This window comes from Mus pahari, chromosome 1 (assembly GCF_900095145.1).
Source record: "Mus pahari chromosome 1, PAHARI_EIJ_v1.1, whole genome shotgun sequence".
Classification (NCBI taxonomy): domain Eukaryota; kingdom Metazoa; phylum Chordata; class Mammalia; order Rodentia; family Muridae; genus Mus; species Mus pahari.
Window position 1 is genome coordinate 17,812,580 of NC_034590.1, and position 17,665 is coordinate 17,830,244.

General features: G+C 54.2%; 3 protein-coding genes and 5 non-coding genes across 10 annotated transcripts; all 8 read right to left on the reverse strand.

Annotated features, from left to right (window-relative positions):
• Positions 1 to 4,829: 4,829 nt before the first annotated feature.
• On the reverse strand, positions 4,830 to 6,870 carry Rps11 (ribosomal protein S11). Its single transcript, XM_021204552.2, has 5 exons — positions 6,766 to 6,870; positions 5,890 to 6,021; positions 5,661 to 5,736; positions 5,320 to 5,449; positions 4,830 to 5,002 (listed from the first exon to the last, which is right to left on the reverse strand). The coding sequence occupies exons 1-5, from the start codon at positions 6,778 to 6,780 to the stop codon at positions 4,879 to 4,881; spliced, it is 477 nt and encodes a 158-aa protein (XP_021060211.1). The 5' UTR covers positions 6,781 to 6,870; the 3' UTR covers positions 4,830 to 4,878.
• On the reverse strand, positions 5,523 to 5,609 carry LOC115062833. The gene has a single exon (XR_003842751.1). It is a non-coding gene; the product is annotated as a small nucleolar RNA SNORD35 (small nucleolar RNA).
• Positions 6,871 to 8,457: 1,587 nt separating the features above from the next.
• On the reverse strand, positions 8,458 to 11,158 carry Rpl13a (ribosomal protein L13a). The gene is made up of 8 exons (XM_021196707.2): positions 11,087 to 11,158; positions 10,028 to 10,100; positions 9,741 to 9,806; positions 9,533 to 9,634; positions 9,250 to 9,335; positions 9,022 to 9,081; positions 8,661 to 8,783; positions 8,458 to 8,570 (listed from the first exon to the last, which is right to left on the reverse strand). Exons 1-8 carry the CDS (start codon positions 11,099 to 11,101, stop codon positions 8,484 to 8,486), a joined length of 612 nt encoding a protein of 203 aa, XP_021052366.1. The 5' UTR covers positions 11,102 to 11,158; the 3' UTR covers positions 8,458 to 8,483.
• On the reverse strand, positions 8,892 to 8,981 carry LOC115062832. Its single transcript, XR_003842750.1, has one exon. It is a non-coding gene; the product is annotated as a small nucleolar RNA SNORD35 (small nucleolar RNA).
• On the reverse strand, positions 9,145 to 9,212 carry LOC115062826. Its single transcript, XR_003842746.1, has one exon. It is a non-coding gene; the product is annotated as a small nucleolar RNA SNORD34 (small nucleolar RNA).
• LOC115062824 lies at positions 9,407 to 9,491 on the reverse strand. Its single transcript, XR_003842744.1, has one exon. It is a non-coding gene; the product is annotated as a small nucleolar RNA Z195/SNORD33/SNORD32 family (small nucleolar RNA).
• LOC115062825 lies at positions 9,914 to 9,996 on the reverse strand. The gene has a single exon (XR_003842745.1). It is a non-coding gene; the product is annotated as a small nucleolar RNA Z195/SNORD33/SNORD32 family (small nucleolar RNA).
• A 1,092-nt stretch (positions 11,159 to 12,250) lies between the features above and the next one.
• On the reverse strand, positions 12,251 to 17,357 carry Flt3lg (fms related tyrosine kinase 3 ligand). 3 transcript variants are annotated; one of them, XM_021196676.1, is made up of 9 exons: positions 17,304 to 17,357; positions 16,943 to 17,009; positions 16,602 to 16,715; positions 16,218 to 16,271; positions 15,457 to 15,600; positions 14,958 to 15,102; positions 13,267 to 13,448; positions 13,115 to 13,183; positions 12,251 to 12,493 (listed from the first exon to the last, which is right to left on the reverse strand). In XM_021196676.1, exons 2-8 carry the CDS (start codon positions 16,973 to 16,975, stop codon positions 13,160 to 13,162), a joined length of 696 nt encoding a protein of 231 aa, XP_021052335.1. In that variant the 5' UTR covers positions 16,976 to 17,009; positions 17,304 to 17,357; the 3' UTR covers positions 12,251 to 12,493; positions 13,115 to 13,159. The 3 variants fall into 3 exon arrangements, with proteins under 3 accessions (XP_021052335.1, XP_029402564.1, XP_021052342.1); XM_029546704.1 differs by lacking the exon at positions 17,304 to 17,357 and adding an exon at positions 17,229 to 17,236 and having other exon boundaries at positions 12,258 to 12,493; XM_021196683.2 differs by lacking the exon at positions 17,304 to 17,357 and having other exon boundaries at positions 12,258 to 12,632; positions 16,943 to 17,203.
• Positions 17,358 to 17,665: the final 308 nt, after the last annotated feature.

Sequence of the window (17,665 nt, forward strand, 5' to 3'; positions counted from 1 at the left end):
GATTTTTTTTTTTTTTTTGGTTTGGTTTTTTGAGACAGGGTTTCTCTGAATAGCCCTGGCTGTCCTGGAACTCACTCTGTAGACCAGGCTGGCCTCGAACTCAGAAATCCACCTGCCTCTGCCTCCCGAGTGCAGGGATTAAAGGCGTGCGCCACCATGCCCAGCAGATTTTTGTATTTTCTTAATGTCTTTTAAAAAGTTTTGATTTGTGTGTATTTGTATGACACTTTCAGGTTTTTTTTTTTTTTTCTGTTTTGAATGAATAGATTTAGCAGCCGGAGTGAAAGCAGAAGGTTCTGGTGAGAGGGGGCAGTGGGTCAGTGTGCCCGTCCACTGTCAGCCTGACTACCCAGCATCTGCAGTGGGGGAAGAGAGACTCAGTCAACAGCTGAAACTTATTCCCTGTGAGGAGCAGAGGGATCTCTGAGTGTGTGAGGTCCAGGGGGGACAGGGGCGTAGGGGAAGTCTGTTTCTGGCCCATGCGTGGCTGGCTGTTGATGGTGTGTGCAGAAGAGCCCAGTAGCTTTCTCCCAGATGTTTATGGCCTGAAGACTTCTCCCCTACAGAAGCGGACTGGGCAGAGATAAGCTGAATCTACCTCCTTGTTCAGCTGTGTGTAGTAGCCCAGCTTCCCTGTTGAACTCTGTAGAAGAAACAACATGTTCCTAGGTGGGTGCCGCGTTTTCTCCCTCAGAGAGCCCAGCCCTCCCACCGCAGGTTTCCTGTGTGTTCGTGTGTTTTCTAATTTCTCGGATGTCCCAGTTAGGTATGTCCCTGGAGGCATGCTGGACATGGCTAGACCTCCACATGAACTCCATGGTACAGATATGTAATAATTAAATAACTGTAATAACTGTCTTGCTTTGTTGTTCAAGACAGGGTTTCTCTGTGTAGCCCTGGCTGCCCTGGAACTGCTGTGTAGACCAGGCTGACTTCAAACCCAGAGATTTGCCTGCCCCTGTCTCCTGAGTGCTGAGATCAAAGGTGTGCTCTATCACTGCCTAGCTGAGATTTTGTAAAAAGCGTCCTGGCTTTGAGTTTGGGGTGTGTGTGTGTGTGTGTGTGTGTGTGTTTTAGTTGGTAGAATTCTTGCCTTGGGTTCCATCCCACATAAATGGGGCACGGTGGAGAACACCCTACCATCTCAACACTCAGGAGGCGGAGGCAGCAAGGTCAGAAGTTCAAGGTCATCCTCAGCTACTTATAGGCTGCAATGCCAGCTTGAATTGAGTGAGACTCTGTTTTTAAAAGAAAAAAAGAGAGAGGCAGGAATATTGCCACAGTTTGAGGATAGCCTATGCTACATAATGAGGCCCCATCTCAAAACAAAACTGAACAAAATAAAAAACCAAAAACAGTGGGCGGTGGTGGCGCACGCCTTTAATCCCAGCACTTGGGAGGCAGAGACAGGCGGATATCTCAGTTCGAGGCCAGCCTGGTCTACAAAGTGAGTTCCAGGACAGGCAGGGCTATACAGAGAAACCCTGTCTCGAAAACAAAACAAAACAAAACAAAAAACAAAAACAGCCAGGTATGGTGGTACAAGCCTTTAATCCCAGCAAGTGGATCTCTGTGAATTCAAGGCCATTCTGTTCTACTTGGTGAGTTCCAAATCAGCTACCACTATGAGACCCTGTCTCAACCCTGGGTTCCGCATGCATACTGTCAATAGGCTCTCCCATTATCACATCCCACCTAGAGCCAGGGTAGGAAACCCGCCTGGAATCCCACCACTTCGGAGGCTGTGGCAGGATAGCTATGAATTCGAGGCTAGCTTGGGCTAAACAGTGAATTCTTTGGTAGTCTCTGCAAGAGTGAGACATCAAGTGTCTCAAAACAAAACAAGATACAACACAAAGACTCCAAAAAGGGGGAGCAGCAATGCTGCTTGACCGTCCTGCCCGCCAAAGAAAGTTCCACGCAGCCAGACCAAGCCAGTGTTAGCAGGGCCAGGCCTGCCTGCCCTGTCTGCAGTTGGTGGGCCAAAGCCTGCTGTCACTAAACCAGGATCCTGCTGATGCATTTTTGATCCCAGCATTTGGGAGGGAAAAGCAGGAAGTTCTTTGTGAGTTTGAGGCCAGCCAGTTCTACAAAGCAAGTTCCACAACAGCCAGAGCTACACAGAACCGTGACTCCAAACCAAAACACCCAGGGCCCTGCTGAGAAGTCTTGTCTGAAGCAAATTGCTCTGCTCTGGTCTTCTCTACCAGACACGATTCACTACAGAATCTTCTAGAAGCATACTTAAATGCCTTCATCAAGCTTGCTCTAAAAGATACAAGGTCCCATAACCACACATAACCTCTGCAACTACCTGCCAAAGGTTATCTCCTTGGGCCATAGAGTGACCTACCTGTACAGGTGCTAGTGTGAACACCATTTACAGATGAGGAGACTCAAGGTCTGTGGTTGAGTGAGCCACTCATGAAAGGCTGGTCAGTGCTGAACCTGTCTCAGAACACCTGGATCCTGGGGCACCTCCTTACATTTCCCACTTCCAGGGACTGGCTGTGCAGATATATACATTTACGGCCTTTGCAACCAACAGGCAGGAAGTAGGTTTGACTCACTATAGGGGAGCCTCAAGGAGGAAGTGTGGGCTAGTGAGCTGGTTCAGTAGGTAGAGGTATTTAAGGCAAAGCATCATGGTCCGTTTGACTTGTGGGACCCACATGATGAAGAGAACTGAATCCTTTGACCTCCACATGGGGGTCCGTGGCAGGCACACACTCACTCACAGTATTTTCATTTGTGGAAGAGGTTATCACTGTACAGACAGGCTGGCTTCAAACTCTGAGATCTGCCTGCCTCTTGACTTCTGGGATCAAAGCTGTATAGTACAGCCGGGTGTGGTGACACGTACCTTTAAACCCAGCACTTAGTGGGCACAGTTTGAGACTAGCCTGGTCTAAAAAACAAGTCCAGGACAGCCAGGGGTGTTACACAAAGAAATCCTGTCTTGGAAAACAACCAACCAAAAAACCCAAAGATGGGTTGTATCACCACAGGCTTCGTTTGAAACAGGGTCTCTCATGCCCTTAAACTGCTGTTCTGCGTCTACCTCTCAAGTGCTGGATTGCAACTGCTTGCCCTTGGAGTCTGCGAGGTCCTGCGGATGGTCCCAGGACCTTGCACTTGCTAGAAAAGACCTCCAGCATGGAGCTACAGCCCCAGCCCCTCGCTCGCCATTGGATTCTAGGAAGGCAGTACACCTCTGAGCCACATCCCTAGCTCTTTAGCCTAAGACAGGGTCTGGTCCAGAGTAGACTTCTGACAATGCTCCTGCTTCAGCTCAGCCATCCTGGCAGCTGGATTATCACCAATGTCCACATGTGATTGGAGCCAGATATTAGTTACCAAGTGAAACAGGTGCGTGTGATTAAAGGCCCGAATGGGTGCTGTGTCACCTGGAATCTCATCACCCAGGAGAGAAGAGGTGAGGACACTTGTCAGTCTGAGGCCAACCTGGTCTACACAGAGCTCCACACACCATCTAGGGACACACAGCAAGACTCTGGAAAAGTAATGTAAAACCATGATGCCAGGGAGATAGTTCCACTTGGAGAAGTGGTCCCAGGTGTGGCTGGCACGGGGATTTGACAAACCAGAGCACGGTAGGGGAACTGCTGGGCTCTCAGGCAGGGGACTTGTGTTCTTCAGCTGTGCAAAGGTGCAAGAGCAGTCTCCACTCTGCAGATGACTAAACTGCTTAAGGGGCTCAGGGGTCTCATCTCTCTCAGGTGTCCCCTCCCTCACAGACTGCAACTTTGAAAGGTGAAGCCCTAAGCAACCCTAGGAGGAAACAGGGGAGCTGGGCTGTTGTTGTAAACACAGCCCCACCCTGAACGGAAGCACCTGCGGCTGGAGGGGGCCACACCTCTCAACAATTGGCTTTAGATTCCTCAGGGTCCCTGTCCCCTGTAGCTCTGGGGCTAGCCCCTCCTCTGCTTGGTGGCTCCACTCCTGGGTGGCTGGCAGGCACCCAGCTTGGGCGGTGCCCCTCCTGACCGGTCCCTGCCCCTTCCTGCTTGCTTTGATGCAGGCCCACTTCCTTTGACAGGAACCCCCTCCCTCAGCAGCCTGGTAAAAGGCAGAAGGCCGTGGTGAAGCAGAGCCTTCCGCAGCATCTCTTGCAGGCAGAGGACTCTTCTCAAGGCCCTGTCTCCCAACCCTTGTACCAGTGCTGTGTCTCAGACCCTGGTACAGGCCTGGGGGACATGGACTTGGGGACCCCAGCAGCAGAAACTCCAGCTTCTCCCTCCAGCCAAGGGACTTTTCCCCAGGTTTGTCCCACATATAGGGGAATGTCTTGGGTCCTTTCCCGAGCGGGTGTTCCCATCACTCCCACATTCATCCAGGCCAACCTGGGACCTTCTTCCCATCTCTCACTTCTAAAGGGTTCCTGTCCTTGTTCGCCCTGTCCCTGGACATAAGCCAGAGAGGAGGCAGTGGCTACAGGGTTTCAAGAAGCAGACTTTGACACTCAAGCTGGAGAACTTGCCCCTTCTTAGGTGTCTTCACCTGCAAGGTGAGTGTGGGACCCTGCTTGCTCTTCGGCTGTGGGAAGACCAGAGACCCCTAGGGAAAACCCAGAAGGTTCCCAGGGGCACTGAAGAGCTTAGACCTAAACTAAGGTCAGAGGCTCCACCCTCACTTCCTCCCAAGGGACAGCGTAGAACAGGGGCCGCCTCTACCAGGTAACTGACCCTGTCTGTCTACTTGGTTACCAAGATGTAGAGGCTCATAAGTGCAGCAGACACCTCCAGCTCAGGAAAGCCCTGACAATCTCCACTCTGTCCCAGGACACATGAGACTCCAAGCCTGTTCTCTATGTTGGAAAATAACTTTATTCGTTCTAGGGCATTGGCCAGAGTACCCTTAGAACTTCTGAAACTGCTTCTTGGTGCCAGCAGCCTTGGTGACCTTGAGCACATTGAATCGAACAGTCTTGCTCAGGGGCCTGCACTCTCCAACAGTGACAATGTCTCCGATCTGTACATCCCTGTGGGGTAAGACAAGGAGGAGTCTTCAGGAGGGGCCTCCCCAGCAATCCATTCATCTAGACAGGCTGAGGGGGCCCCCCTTTGCTCCACCCAACCAGTCACCATCTATGTTGCTAAGATTAACACAAACTATAGCTTCTAGGTCCCAGACATTCACACAGCAGTCTATACACTCCTGGACCCCACACTGCCCTGCCCTGCTTGCACTCTCACCACCTCTCCACACCCGGGGCCCCTCCTGGCACAGGAGCCTCCAGCCTAGACAGTGACTGTCTTGTCTAGAGTCACTATCACAAGCTAACAGAGAACCAGTCACCTGAAGCAGGGGGACAGATGCACAGACATGTTCTTGTGGCGCTTCTCAAAGCGATTGTACTTCCGAATGTAATGGAGATAGTCCCGGCGGATCACAATGGTTCTCTGCATCTTCATCTTCGTCACAACACCTGGGAGAGGGTGACAAGACAGGAAGGTGTTAGCAGGTAGAGGTCAATTGAGTGGGGCTCCCAAGAAGCTCCCTTTACGGCATCAGCTTTGCCAACTGGCGGTCTCAGCAGTGCCCTGGAGGACATCTGAAGACCATCGTGAGAACAGACATCACTTGCCAGCGCCCCTGGACGCAGGAACCCAGAATAGCCCTTCCAGCTTCCCACTCACCAGACAGGATCCGACCTCGGATGGAGACGTTACCAGTGAAGGGGCATTTCTTGTCTATGTAGGTGCCCTCGATGGCCTGTAGAATTAAGAAAGTGTGGTTTGGACTACCACTTCCTAAACAGAACCAAGGATGGCGCCTCAGGGACCCAAACTACAATTCCCAGAGGCCCATGGGAAGCCACTCTGCTCCCACGTGTGCAGGGATCTCATCTGCTGGAGAGTCCCGTACCTCTTTGGGCGTCTTGAAGCCTAGACCGATGTTTTTGTAGTACCGGGGGAGCTTTTCCTTGCCGGTTTCTCCCAGCAGAACCCGCTTCTTGTTTTGGAAGATCGTAGGCTGCTTCTGGTAAGCACGCTCTGTCTGCAGGGATGAGAATTTGGTGAGGTTACAGGTAAAGTTCGAGGAGACCAAAGAATATTTCTTCCTACCCTCTACAGTATTTTCCCCAATTGCCAAAACCGGCTGGCCAGGGCGCCCCAACCACCCCAAGTCTAGCTTAGCTCACACACTGCGTTCCATCTATCACCTCCACAGCCTGCATAACTCACGGCTGAGATCAGAATCAGCTTCTCAGCCATACTGGATCTCCAGAACTCACAAACCCACTCACTCGGGAGTCACAGCTCATGTCCCCGTAGCCGAGCCTGGTGGGCCCGATCTGTCATCCCGGTCCTCGGAAGGTTGAGGCAGGATGGCAAAGTTTAAGCCACGCCTAAGCTCATCGCGGCCAGAGCTGCGCCCCCATTGAAAACCGCCGCGAGGCCGGGGCCGCAGCCCTGGCGTGGGGCGCCTGCCCAGTGCGCACGCGGCCCGGGTCTCGGTCCCCCCCCACCAAGGGGAACCCCGCTTTCCCCGGCCTCCCCGGCTCTGCCGCCGCAGGACGCCCTCCTCCTCCCGCCGCAGCCGCTCGTCCGTTAAGCACCGAGCTTTAAGGACCCAGTGCGCCGGGGACCCCAGTACTGCGTAGAGCCCGGACTCCCGAGCCGCCTAAGAGACGACGGCATTCGCAGGCATCCCCGCCTCCGCCCATGCGGAAGACAGCGAGGGCGCCGAGCGATAGGCTCCACACGGACGCGGCGGGGGAAAGCGGCTAAGCGCTCGAACCTGAATGTCCGCCATCTTCCCGGCAGCCGGAGAAAAGGAGAGGCAGGGCCGCTCTCGGCTTCCTTATCCAGCACGCGAGGTCGGGGGCGGAAGTGACGCGCGGCCACCCTGGCGGAAGTGGGAGGTACTTCCGGCGGGAGCGCGCGCCAGGTCTAAGGGGCGGGAAGACCTGATCATCTCGCGAGATCTCGGGAGCGCGTGGCGGAGGGCATGTGCATCACGTGGCACGGCGAGGCTTAGGGCGGAGAAGGCGGCTCCCGCCGCGGGATTCACGCGCGGCTTGGGAACCGCGTGCCGGGACTCACGGCCGCCCAGAGCGGGCCTCGGGAGAGGGGTGAACTGCGTTACCGCAGAGTAGCTGCCATACGACGTCAGAGCAGCCAGGGTCGCCTGAGGAGTCGGACTCTCCTTTTCTTAAAGGCTGACGTCAGCAAGGTCGCATGGCTTTGGGGACAATATCTCAGGTTGTGCGTCTCAGTGCCACTCTGATGGGTTTATGTCCGATTCCTCTTGGATGATTATCTGACCTTAGGTGACCACTCCGGGTGATGGAGGGACCCTAAGTTTAGCCAGGACTTAGGCGGTGGCAAAGCTCATGTGTTAGTCATCTCTAGCTCTGTACGGATTGGCTTGGACAGCAAAGGATAGTTTCAGAATAGAATGACATTTTTTGAGTGGTGCTGGGTGCTTTTAACCTCAGCAGGCATGGAGGTATAATAAAATCTGATGGAATAGGTCAACACCAGAACTGGATGTTTAAAAAACCAGAAAGTTCCAGGACAGCCAGGGCTACACAGAGAAACTGTCTCGAAAAACAAAACCAGGAACACTCAATTCCATTGCAACTTATAAGCAATGTCTAAGAAAACCGGGCATATTCACGTGCATCCCACCTGTTAATGCTGACATAATTCCCAAGCACTAGCCCACCCTAAAATTGGCTGCAATCCTTACAATAAATGTAGCCATGCGTGGTGGCGCATGCCTTTAACCCCTGCACCAGTTTCCAGGACAGCCAGGGCTATACTGAGAAACCCTGTCTTGAAAAGCCAAGCCCCTCCTCCCCATAAAGGTAAAAAAATGGCCTCATCGTTGACCTTGTCCAGGTTGTGACTGGCCACCAGCTCATCTCTGTACATTTTACTGTAGACTGACCTACTGTTGCTGACTTACACAGTAACACCATCTAGGACAGGACCCAGGATGTGTACCTGCACTTCTTGAGCAACAAAGCCTGTCCCATGCACCAAGGACTCACACATAGGGGCCCACCCTGCCACAATGCAGGTGACGACCTGCAGGTGCCCTCTGCCCCTCCCTGCACAGCACACAAATCACATTTAAGTCAAATAATTTATTGGCACATAGAATCCTCCAGAAAAACACTGCTTTGTGTCTGTCGGGAGGGAGCAGAGGCAGTGCTTGCACTGGCATCTTCGTGTGCAGACAGACCTCATTTTCATAGCTGCAGAATATGGTATTCAGTCAGGTGGGTGGGGCAGCCCTGCTACTCATTTTCACCACTGAAGCTCAAGGGATTCATTCCATGGTTTGCACTTTAATAAAACTCAAGCAGGTGGTGGGCTGTCAGCTCTAAAATGTCCCCTCTACCCANAGGAACAGTGCCTCCTAAGGANCCTTTGGTTCCCACTTCCCTGGTCGGCGGCAGAGGAAGGGCAGGCCAGGCAGGCATGAGGCACAAACAGTCTTTATTGGGTTCACACCAGGAGTCCATTGGTCTTGAGGACCTCTGTGAACTTGCAGATTTTCTTCTCCACATTCTTTTCTGCCTGCTTCCGTAGCCTCTGTGGTGTGAAAAGACCAGTGTCAGAGTGGCTGCTTCTCACCCGGGGCCCCCCCTAAACCTGGAGCAGAGGCGCAGGGTTTGTCCTCACCAAGATCTGCTTCTTCTTCCGATAGTGCATCTTGGCCTTCTCCTTCCGTTTCTCCTCCAGAGTGGCTGTCACTGCCTGGTACTTCCACCCGACCTCATGAGCCAGCCGCCCCAGGTAAGCAAACTGCAGAGGCACAAGGCTGTAAGGACACGGAATGTGGCCCAGCAGCAAGAGGGTGAGCTGGAGGGCCCTGGGACCCTATTTCAAGGACTCATCCCCCACAAGGGAGCCCTCCTGGCATCAGCCTAGCCTTTGGCATTATCGGCACTGCCCAAACTGTGGCATCCGAAGACCATCGTGAGAATAAAAACATCACATGCCAGTCCTGAGGTTCACAAGCCTAACCTGTAGCCGAGCTTACCTTCCTGGTAGGCTTCAGCCGCACAACCTTGAGGGCAGCAGGGACCACCATGCGCTTTTTCTGTTAGACAGAAGAAGGGCTCAGAGATCTGTTGGGAACACCTGGCAAGAAGGCCGGCAAGGCCGGCGTCTCAGCCAGTAGAGTTTTCATGAGGCTCAAACAATGTAGGTAAAAGAACATCACCGACGCTGGACGCACAGGTTGTGAGGCCAGGCTTGCAAGGCTCACCTTGTCATAGGGTGGAGGGATCCCATCCAACACCTTGAGGCGTTCCAAGGCAGCCTGGCCTCTCTTGGTCTTGTGGGGCAGCATGCCTGTGGGTGTAACAGCAGGCCTCATTAGAGGTGCTGAAAACCCCATCTGACCCCAGGAGCAGGGAGCTAGGCAAGCCTCAGATGGTAGTGCATGTGGAGTCATCTCATAGTCGGGCAACTCGAACATGAGTGGGAGACATCCTCATCACAAGCTGCCAGTCTACCCTGTCCTACATGTTACCATGCCAGCAGCTTACCTCGCACAGTGCGCCAGAAAATGCGGCTGGGGGCTCGGAAGTGGTAGGGGCCTCGGGAAGGGTTGGTATTCATCCGCTTCCGGAGAAAGGCCAGATATTTTACTGTCAGGATAAAAGTATGTGTGTTACCCTTGGACCCCAAAGTAACCAGCCTGCCCGTCCAGGACCCAGGCACACCTGCCTGAAGACCAGCCCCAGCCTAACTCACACTTGTTTCTGTAGAAGTTTCCAGAAATGTTGATGCCTTCACAGCGTACGACCACCACCTTCCGGCCTAGAGAGAACATGGTGTGGAGACAGTCAAAGACACAGCCCTTGTGGAAGGCAGATCTCTTGCTCCGAAATCACTTCTAAACCACGAGTCCCAAGGAAATGGGCTGGCAAGTCTCAGAGCGGTGCATGGGTTGATCTCACGGTCGTGAGACTCAAACGAAAGATGGTGAATGTTGCTCATCACGGACTCCCAGGCAAGGGGAGATGTTGAATGACACTTACCCAGAAGCACTTGCTTGGCCACAATGGCCGCCAGGCGGCCCAGAAGATGGCCTCGGCCATCCAATATCAGAACCTGTGGAAACAAGGAGGCTTAGCTTCCTTATGCCAAGTTACCAACCCACCAGGATGCCTGCTACCCAGATCGAGCAAGTGTCCCACAGGGCCACCCTAGAACCAACGAAGCCTCAGCGGGCATAGGAATCCTATTGTGTACCTAAGTTGATTTAATGGAACTTCCTCATTGAACCCTACCAGGCCTCAAATTCCATTGTAGGCTTTTCATGCCCAGCTTGCTCATGAGCTGAAGCCTTCTTACATGCACTCAAACCATCCCGATCTAGCTAAGCATACATCGGCTGCCCCGTGATTCTGAGCAGCGCAGAACGATACAAAGCTAAATCCCGACTCAGGCATGGAGGCACATGTCTGTATCCCAACCCAAGCTACAGATGAGACCCATTCCACAGCCACCCTGTTCATCGCTGTTCCTGGAGGGTCTCCAGAACTTCCCAAATAGTCTGCCTGCCTCTGCCTCCCAAGTGCTGGAACTAACGGCGTGTGCCGCCGCGCGCGGCCCCAATTTCTTTCTTGCCTCAGTCGGTTGAATAGCTGATTTTTTAAGTCTGTCTCATCAATTCACCCCTAATCCTGAGGAACACGGAAGACACCCTCAAAAGGACCACAGCGCTCATATCGGATGCTACAGGAACGCGGTGCCCTAAAGCCATGCAAAGCAGGAGGCTCCTCCGTCAGTCCCTCGCTATCCTACAAACACCCATCAGGCAGCAGAGACCGCAAGCTCCCCGCACGCCGAGGCCTGAGGTCGAACCTGTGAAAGTTGTCCCCGGTGTCGGAACCCCAGCCCCACTCCCGTCTTCCCCAGGAAAACCGCAGCGCTTCCATCGCCCCATACCTAGGCCGCCGCGGCTCGTGACGCCCGCCACACAATGCCCTCGCGGGAAAGCGTTTGCTAAGTCCCACCGCACGGCCCCCGCTCCGCTCCGCTCCCGCCGGGAACCCACCCGACCCCACACCGCCCGGCGCGCGCAGAGTCCGAACCTGCCCCTCCGCCATCTTCGGCAGCCGCCTGGGAAAGGAGGAGGCCTAGTCGCAGGGTTTCTTATCCTCTGCTGCAGGGGCGGAGGAAGTGACGCAGCCGGCTGGAACCGAAGAATTCCCGTCTTCTAATTGGTCGAAGCGGTGAGTGCGCGTCTATCGAGGCGGGCCGTTTGTATATCGTCCAATCAGAGGGTCGCCCGAGCGGGCCCTTGGCGGCCATGCCCGTGCGGGGCGGGAGGTCACGTGGGTCCCGGGGCGGCTTCAGCCGTACAAAGCCGCGGCCGTAGGGAAGGGCTCGCTCGCCTCCGTTGGCGCGTCTGCGCTGTGCGGCGCCATTGCTCCCACCGAGGCATGGCGGTTGCAGAACATGTGGTGGCCATGAGGGGGCGAGCATCGCCCCGCGGTCCCTCCCCTCAGCCTCACGGCGGGCCGACCGGCGCTGCCCTGTCCTGAGCCTGGGAGGCGGGCGCCTTGAGGGACTTCGAGGTTCCCTCGCTTCTGTCCCCAGAGGCCTTTGCGTCCGTGACTTGGGCGCCTCTAACGCCCGCCACCGAAGGGAAATAACGAAAAGACAGCAGAGCTCGCTATCCCCGGCTCGCTTGGTCCTGAAACCCTCCCTAGGCAGCCGAGCCCGGGGCGAGCCCTCCTGGAGGCGCCAGCCCCGCTTGCTCGACTCCTACACTTTGCGGCCATGGTTTTGGGGGGATTGAGCTGCTTCACATCAGAGCCCTATGGGGCGTTACCCCGTGCTGACCCTGGGCTACTGGAGGCCTCGGGAAACACATAGGACTTTTTTTTAAAAAAAAAAAAAANNAAANNNNTTTTTTTTTNCNTTTTTTNTTTTTTTTTTTGGTTTTTCGAGACAGGGTTTCTCTGTGTAGCCCTGGCTGTCCTGGAACTCACTCTGTAGACCAGGCTGGCCTCGAACTCAGAAATCCGCCTGCCCCTGCCTCCCGAGTGCTGGGATTAGAGGCGTGGCCACCACGCCCGCACGTGCACTAAGCTCCAGTCCCTGCATTTCTGTTTTCATTGTTATTTTGAGATACATTTCATGAAGTTGCCCAGGCTGGCCTTGAACTCACTCAGTAGCCCAGGCTGGCCTTGAAGTTTTGATCCCTCTGCCTCAGCCTCCTGAATACTGAGATTCCAGGCACGCAGCACCATACCCAGCAGTTGTTTTTATTTTAAGGGGTGGAGGTGACAGAAGCAACCACACAGGGCTACGATGCACCCCCCTTCTTCCTTTCTGTGTTTCTTAAAGTCAGTATCCTCCAGTTTCAGCATCTCCAATCCAGAAGCACTGGAATTACAGTGTCCATCGCCATGCCCAGACAGTGTGTCCTCTGGGCTGGGGATGTAACTCAGCACAGCACTTGCCTAGCTTGTTCCTTGCTTTGGTTCCCAACTCTAGCACCAAGAAAGAAGAAAAGAAAAGAGAAGCCGTGTTGTATGTAGCATGCCTGTAAGCCCAGCTATTTGGAAGGTTGGGGCAGCAAGGTTCATCGAGGTGTTCAAAGTCAGTTTGGGCAATATATTGAGACCTCATCTGAAAAAAAAATAAGTGTCACTTAACTGAGAGTTTTTGTTTGTTTATTTGAGACAGGAGACAAGTTTGCAGTGTATCTCAGAATGGCCTTGAACTCACCTTGTAGCAGAGGGTGGCCAGATCGTTCAGCAATCCTGCCCTGGGCTCCAAAGGGCTGGGATTACAGGTGTAACCTCCACACGAGAGGTATTACAAGTGTAAGGCACATCACATTCTAGAATATGGGAGCTGGCAGGGCACCCGCCTTCTGCCCCCTTGCTCCTTCTCACAGCAGGGTCTCGCGCAAGCCTTCCCAGCTCTCCACAGCTTACGATTGTTGGAGCTGCAGAGACCCTGAGCTTGTCACACTGGACGCTTAGCCACAACCGTGCTGCCCCTGACACACACACCACTCCCCGGAATCCCCACCCCTCCTGTGAGAAATAGAACAGCCCCCCAAATCTTGGACTGACGCCCAAGCCTGGCGTATGTGGAAGACTCACCGAGATAAGACCCTGGCTGAGTCAACGATGCACAAGGCTCGCATCCTAGGGATGGGAGGGGAGGGGCACCTGAGGCCCCCACAAGGTCAGCCACCTGCCCCCCTCGTCCCTCGCCACCCACTCCATCCAACTGCCCTGAACTCTAGGCTCACCCCAGGGCGGAGCTCCACCCTCCTTCTTGCCCTTTGCCAGCGAAGGCCCCAGGCAGCTGCCAGCAGCACCAGCATGAGAAGCGGCAGCAGCAGCAGGAGCAACAGCCGCCTGGACTGAGGCTCTGGGAGCTCTGTGGCTTCTAGGGCTACAGGACTCCTTGGGGGCAGCAGGGTGGAGGAGTCTGGGGAGAGAAGAACCAAGTAATGAGGGGGCTCATCAGCGCAAACATGGAACGCCCTAGAGAATACAGGTGATGGATGGTTCATGAGGAGCCTAACAACAAAACCTAGACCTGGGGGCATAAGGTAGGCCTGGCTGACCACGCCTTTAACAATCCAACACTCAGGAAGGAGACGCAGACAGAGTTCTGTGAATTTGAGGCTAGCCTGGTCTACATAGTAAGTTGTAGGACTGACAGGAATGTATTGCGAAACACTGTCTGAAAAATAAACCAACACTGGGGATAAAAAGTGTGAGCATGGCCAAGCATCCTGGTCCATACCTTCAACCCCAGAACTCAGGAGGCAGAAGCAGGGGGAGCTCAGCCTGGTCAGCATAGCGAGCTACAGGCGGCCAGGACTATAGAGACAGACGGTCTCAAAAGAACACCATCAATAACAGAGGGGAACATAGAAAGCAGTCAGTGAGCATGGCTATTACTGTTGTTTCCCAGAAACCGTGCTCACTCAGTGTCCGTTCCCTGTACACTGGACTTCCCTAGACCATCAGACTGGAAATTCTGTCTCCTTCTCAAAGATAGGTGACCTGGGGTCATAAAAAGGAATGGCCTGTCCTGTCCTTTCATGAGCATCTATGGCAATTAGAAGGTTGCTAAACAGGAAGAGACATTTTCTTCAGAAGTGTAGCTGTTGGTAAAGTGCCCTCTTACAGGCTACCTACCTAACTGCTTAAAATATTAAAAAAGAGAGAGAGAGAGAGAGAGAGAGAGAGAGAGAGAGAGAGAGAGGGGAAGGAAGAAAGGAAGAAAGAAAGAAAGAAAGAAAGAAAGAAAGAAAGAAAGAAAGAAAGAAAGAAAGGAAGGAAGGAAGGAGAGGGACCATTGGGGAAGAGGTAGGGGATCAGTGAGACGGGGCACACAGGAGAAAGACATGGTGTGATGGAAATGCAGACATGGACAACATGAGACATCGCTATACATAATTAATATATGATGACAAAAACATGAAAAAAAAGGAAAGGAAGCCAGATGTGCTGGCTGGCTTCATACCTGTAATCCCAGCACTCAGGACACTGAGGCAGGAGGATTGCTTTGAGTTCAGGGTCAGCCTAGCCTGCCTAATGAGACCCTATCTTTAAAAAGAAAAAAAGAAAAAAGAAAAAAAAAGAAAAAGGGTTGAAGTGGTGGCTCAGCAGATAAGAACACTGGGTGCTCTTGCATTGGACCCGGGTCCCAGCACCCACATGGTGGTTCCCAAGTAGCAGTAACTCCAGTTCCAGGGAATCCGAGGCCCTCTTCTGACCAGACACACATTCAGTGCACTTAGAGGCATGCAGGTGAAACACTCACACAGAAAGATAAATCTTTAACAAAGGAGAAAGAAAAAGAAAATAAGGGAGAAAGAACGTGTCTGAAGTGCCAGCTAGTGGGAGCAGAAGCCTCTGGACACACAGCGAGGCCATGGGCTGTGAGCCTGGGGGGCACCACGGTGCTGGGCTCTGGGGCCGTTACCCGGCTGGCACTGCACCTCCAGGCACCGAGAGAAATTCTGGCAGGCCTTCCCGATACAGGGCTTCAGAGCAAACAGCTGTGTGCAGGTGTCCTGCAGGAGGTGGGAGATGTTGGTCTGGACGAATCGAAGACATTCTGGTAGGGGCTGGGAGAAGGGAGGGACAGATCATCACCATGTCACACCAGGGACTCCACCAACCCAGGGACCTGACCTGCAGAGGTCACAGAGCCTAGGGGCCCAGGTCTCAAAGACTCCAGGCTTCTCCAGTTGTTAGGGAAGAGAACACCTTAGGAACAACCTTCTTCAGCTATTAAGTCAGGGACCTGGTAACAGATCCCCAGGGGACCTCAGGGCTTGGAGGTTCCAGCCCTACATCTGTGGTATGCTGTGGGAAAATGAACTCCCCCCCCGCCCCAAAGACCTGGCTGGCAGAGCTGTTTTTCAAGGCCTGGGGAGGGATTTGGCTCTCTTCATTTGTTACCGAGTTCTAATGCTAACCTGGAAGGTACACGAGGTGACAAAATGTATCTCGGTATTGACTTCCTCCAGAAGCCTCTGCATTTGAGACCCTGCCACAGTCTTCAGTTGCTCTATCCAGCGCTGGGCCAGGAAGAGGCTCCACAAGGCCTTGCAGTGCTGCTCCTGCAGATGAGAAGAGCCCAGGCCAGAGCTCAGGGAGAAGGGGCGGGGCTAGGTGACTGACATGGGGTGGGCCGGGCCAGAAGGCAGAAGGAAGGAGAGAGGGTCTAGATGGCTTAGTGATGGGGCTAGGTGGCTGAAGAGAATGGGCGTGGCCAGATGCTGCGATGAGTGGGCGGGGCCAGGGGGACTGAAAGACGTGGGACCTTGCTAGAGGTCAGAAAGGGTAAGAAGGGTGGGCCTGTCACTTGTGAGATGGAGGTGGGTCGGGATCAAATGCCTGCGATGAGACCTGGCCAGACACCAAGGGAGAGAAGTGGTGGGGCTTCAAGTCTGAAAACCACGCCCCCATGGAGGGGCGGGGCCAGATGCCTGAGTGGGAGGGACCTACTAAACCCAAGGGAGAAAGGAACATAGAGGCCAATCTTAACAGTTTGATGGGAGAATGAGCTAGGGTGCCTTGGTCTGGGGCCAGGATGGGGTGGGGGTGGGTGGGGAGAAGGTCTAGATTTCCAGGTCTGAGGGAGCAGGAGGTAGCCCACCAGCCTTGTCCCTGAAGGGTGACGCATCTTGAGTCTGGTTCCCACCTCCATCCCAGGGCCCTCCCGACTGTGACTCACGTCCTGAAGATTGATGGCCACAGTGACTGGGTAATCTTTAAGCAGGTAGTCAGTCTATGGGAGAAAACAAGGTGATGCCTGACTGAAAGCAAGAACAAAGTATAGAGTCGGAGAAGTTGACCCTGAGACAAGGGGGCAAGGACAGAAAAGAGGCAGGACTCACATAAAGAAGAAGAGAACCAGAGAGAGAGAGAGAGAGAGAGAGAGAGAGAGAGAGAGAGAGAGAGAGAGAGAGACTCACGGAGAGGCAGAGGTCCACAGAGAGAGGCATCCAGAGAGAGGGACAGAGACCTCACAGAGATAACGAGACGGTGAGAGACAGTAGCAGAGATGCGGAGATAAGATCCCAGCACAGCAGCCTGGCCTGGATGGGAACCGGCTCACCAACTCTCTAATCTTCATGTGGAAGTTGGAGGAGATGGGACTGTGGCTGAAGTAACAGTCAGGTGTCCCCCGCAGACAAGGACTCAGCAGCAGCAACAGCAGCAACAGGGAGGACTAGGAGGAGGTGGTGTCAGCAACTGACTTCCATGAGGGGCTCCCTGGATCCTGCCTCCCTCATTAACTGGGAGTCATCTTCCCTGTCCTGCACCTTGGCTAGTGTGACAAACCTGTGACCATCCTCTTTTTTCTTCCAATCCTGTCCTGTGTCTGTCTCCTCATGCCTCCATCCCCTGCCCATTTCCCTTCTCCGCCCGGCTCCATCACCCCTCAGGTATACGCACATTTGGGCTCCAGGCTGGCGCCAGCACTGTCATCTCGACCGGGGACCCCTCATGCCTGTGGCAGGTTCTTGGAAGTGACAGGAGGGCAGGTCTCGGGCTCATACCCTGCAGCCCCTTCCCCACCCGCCCCTGTACCCCGCCGCCCCGCCCTGCCGCCCTTGATGTGGGTGCGTTTCCGTCTCCTGCTCCCCCAGGCTTCCTGCACGAGCCCCAATGATGGTGAAAAGTCATCTCCCCTTCTAAGAACCCCGACCGACGTCCCCAGAATCCTCCCCAGGTCTCGCACCCTGCTCCCTCTGCCCGGGACTGGGGACCTTGGGACCGCCCCTCGGGGACCTGGAAAGCCATTCACCCCACGCACCAGGCTTGCCCCAGCTGGGTGTGGAAAGACCGAGCTGGATGACAGCCAAAGACCGAAAGTGAAAGGAAGCTTTGGGGTAGACAGTGCCAGGGGTGAGTTCGTGCCCGGGCGGGACACGCCACCTAGTGGTAACAAGTGGCGCGGCGACAGACCTCAGCTTGGGCCCTTAAGGGACAGCGAAAGGATGCAACAAGGTTTTCCAGCTTCGAAGTGTATATAGACTCCTAACAGTGTCAGTCACCTTAGCTGCCATTAAATAGACCTTTCCTCCACCATAAGAAATGTCATAGTAAGCCGGGTGTGGTGGCACACGCCTTTAATCCCAGCACTTGGGAGGCAGAGGCAGGTGGATTTCTGAGTTC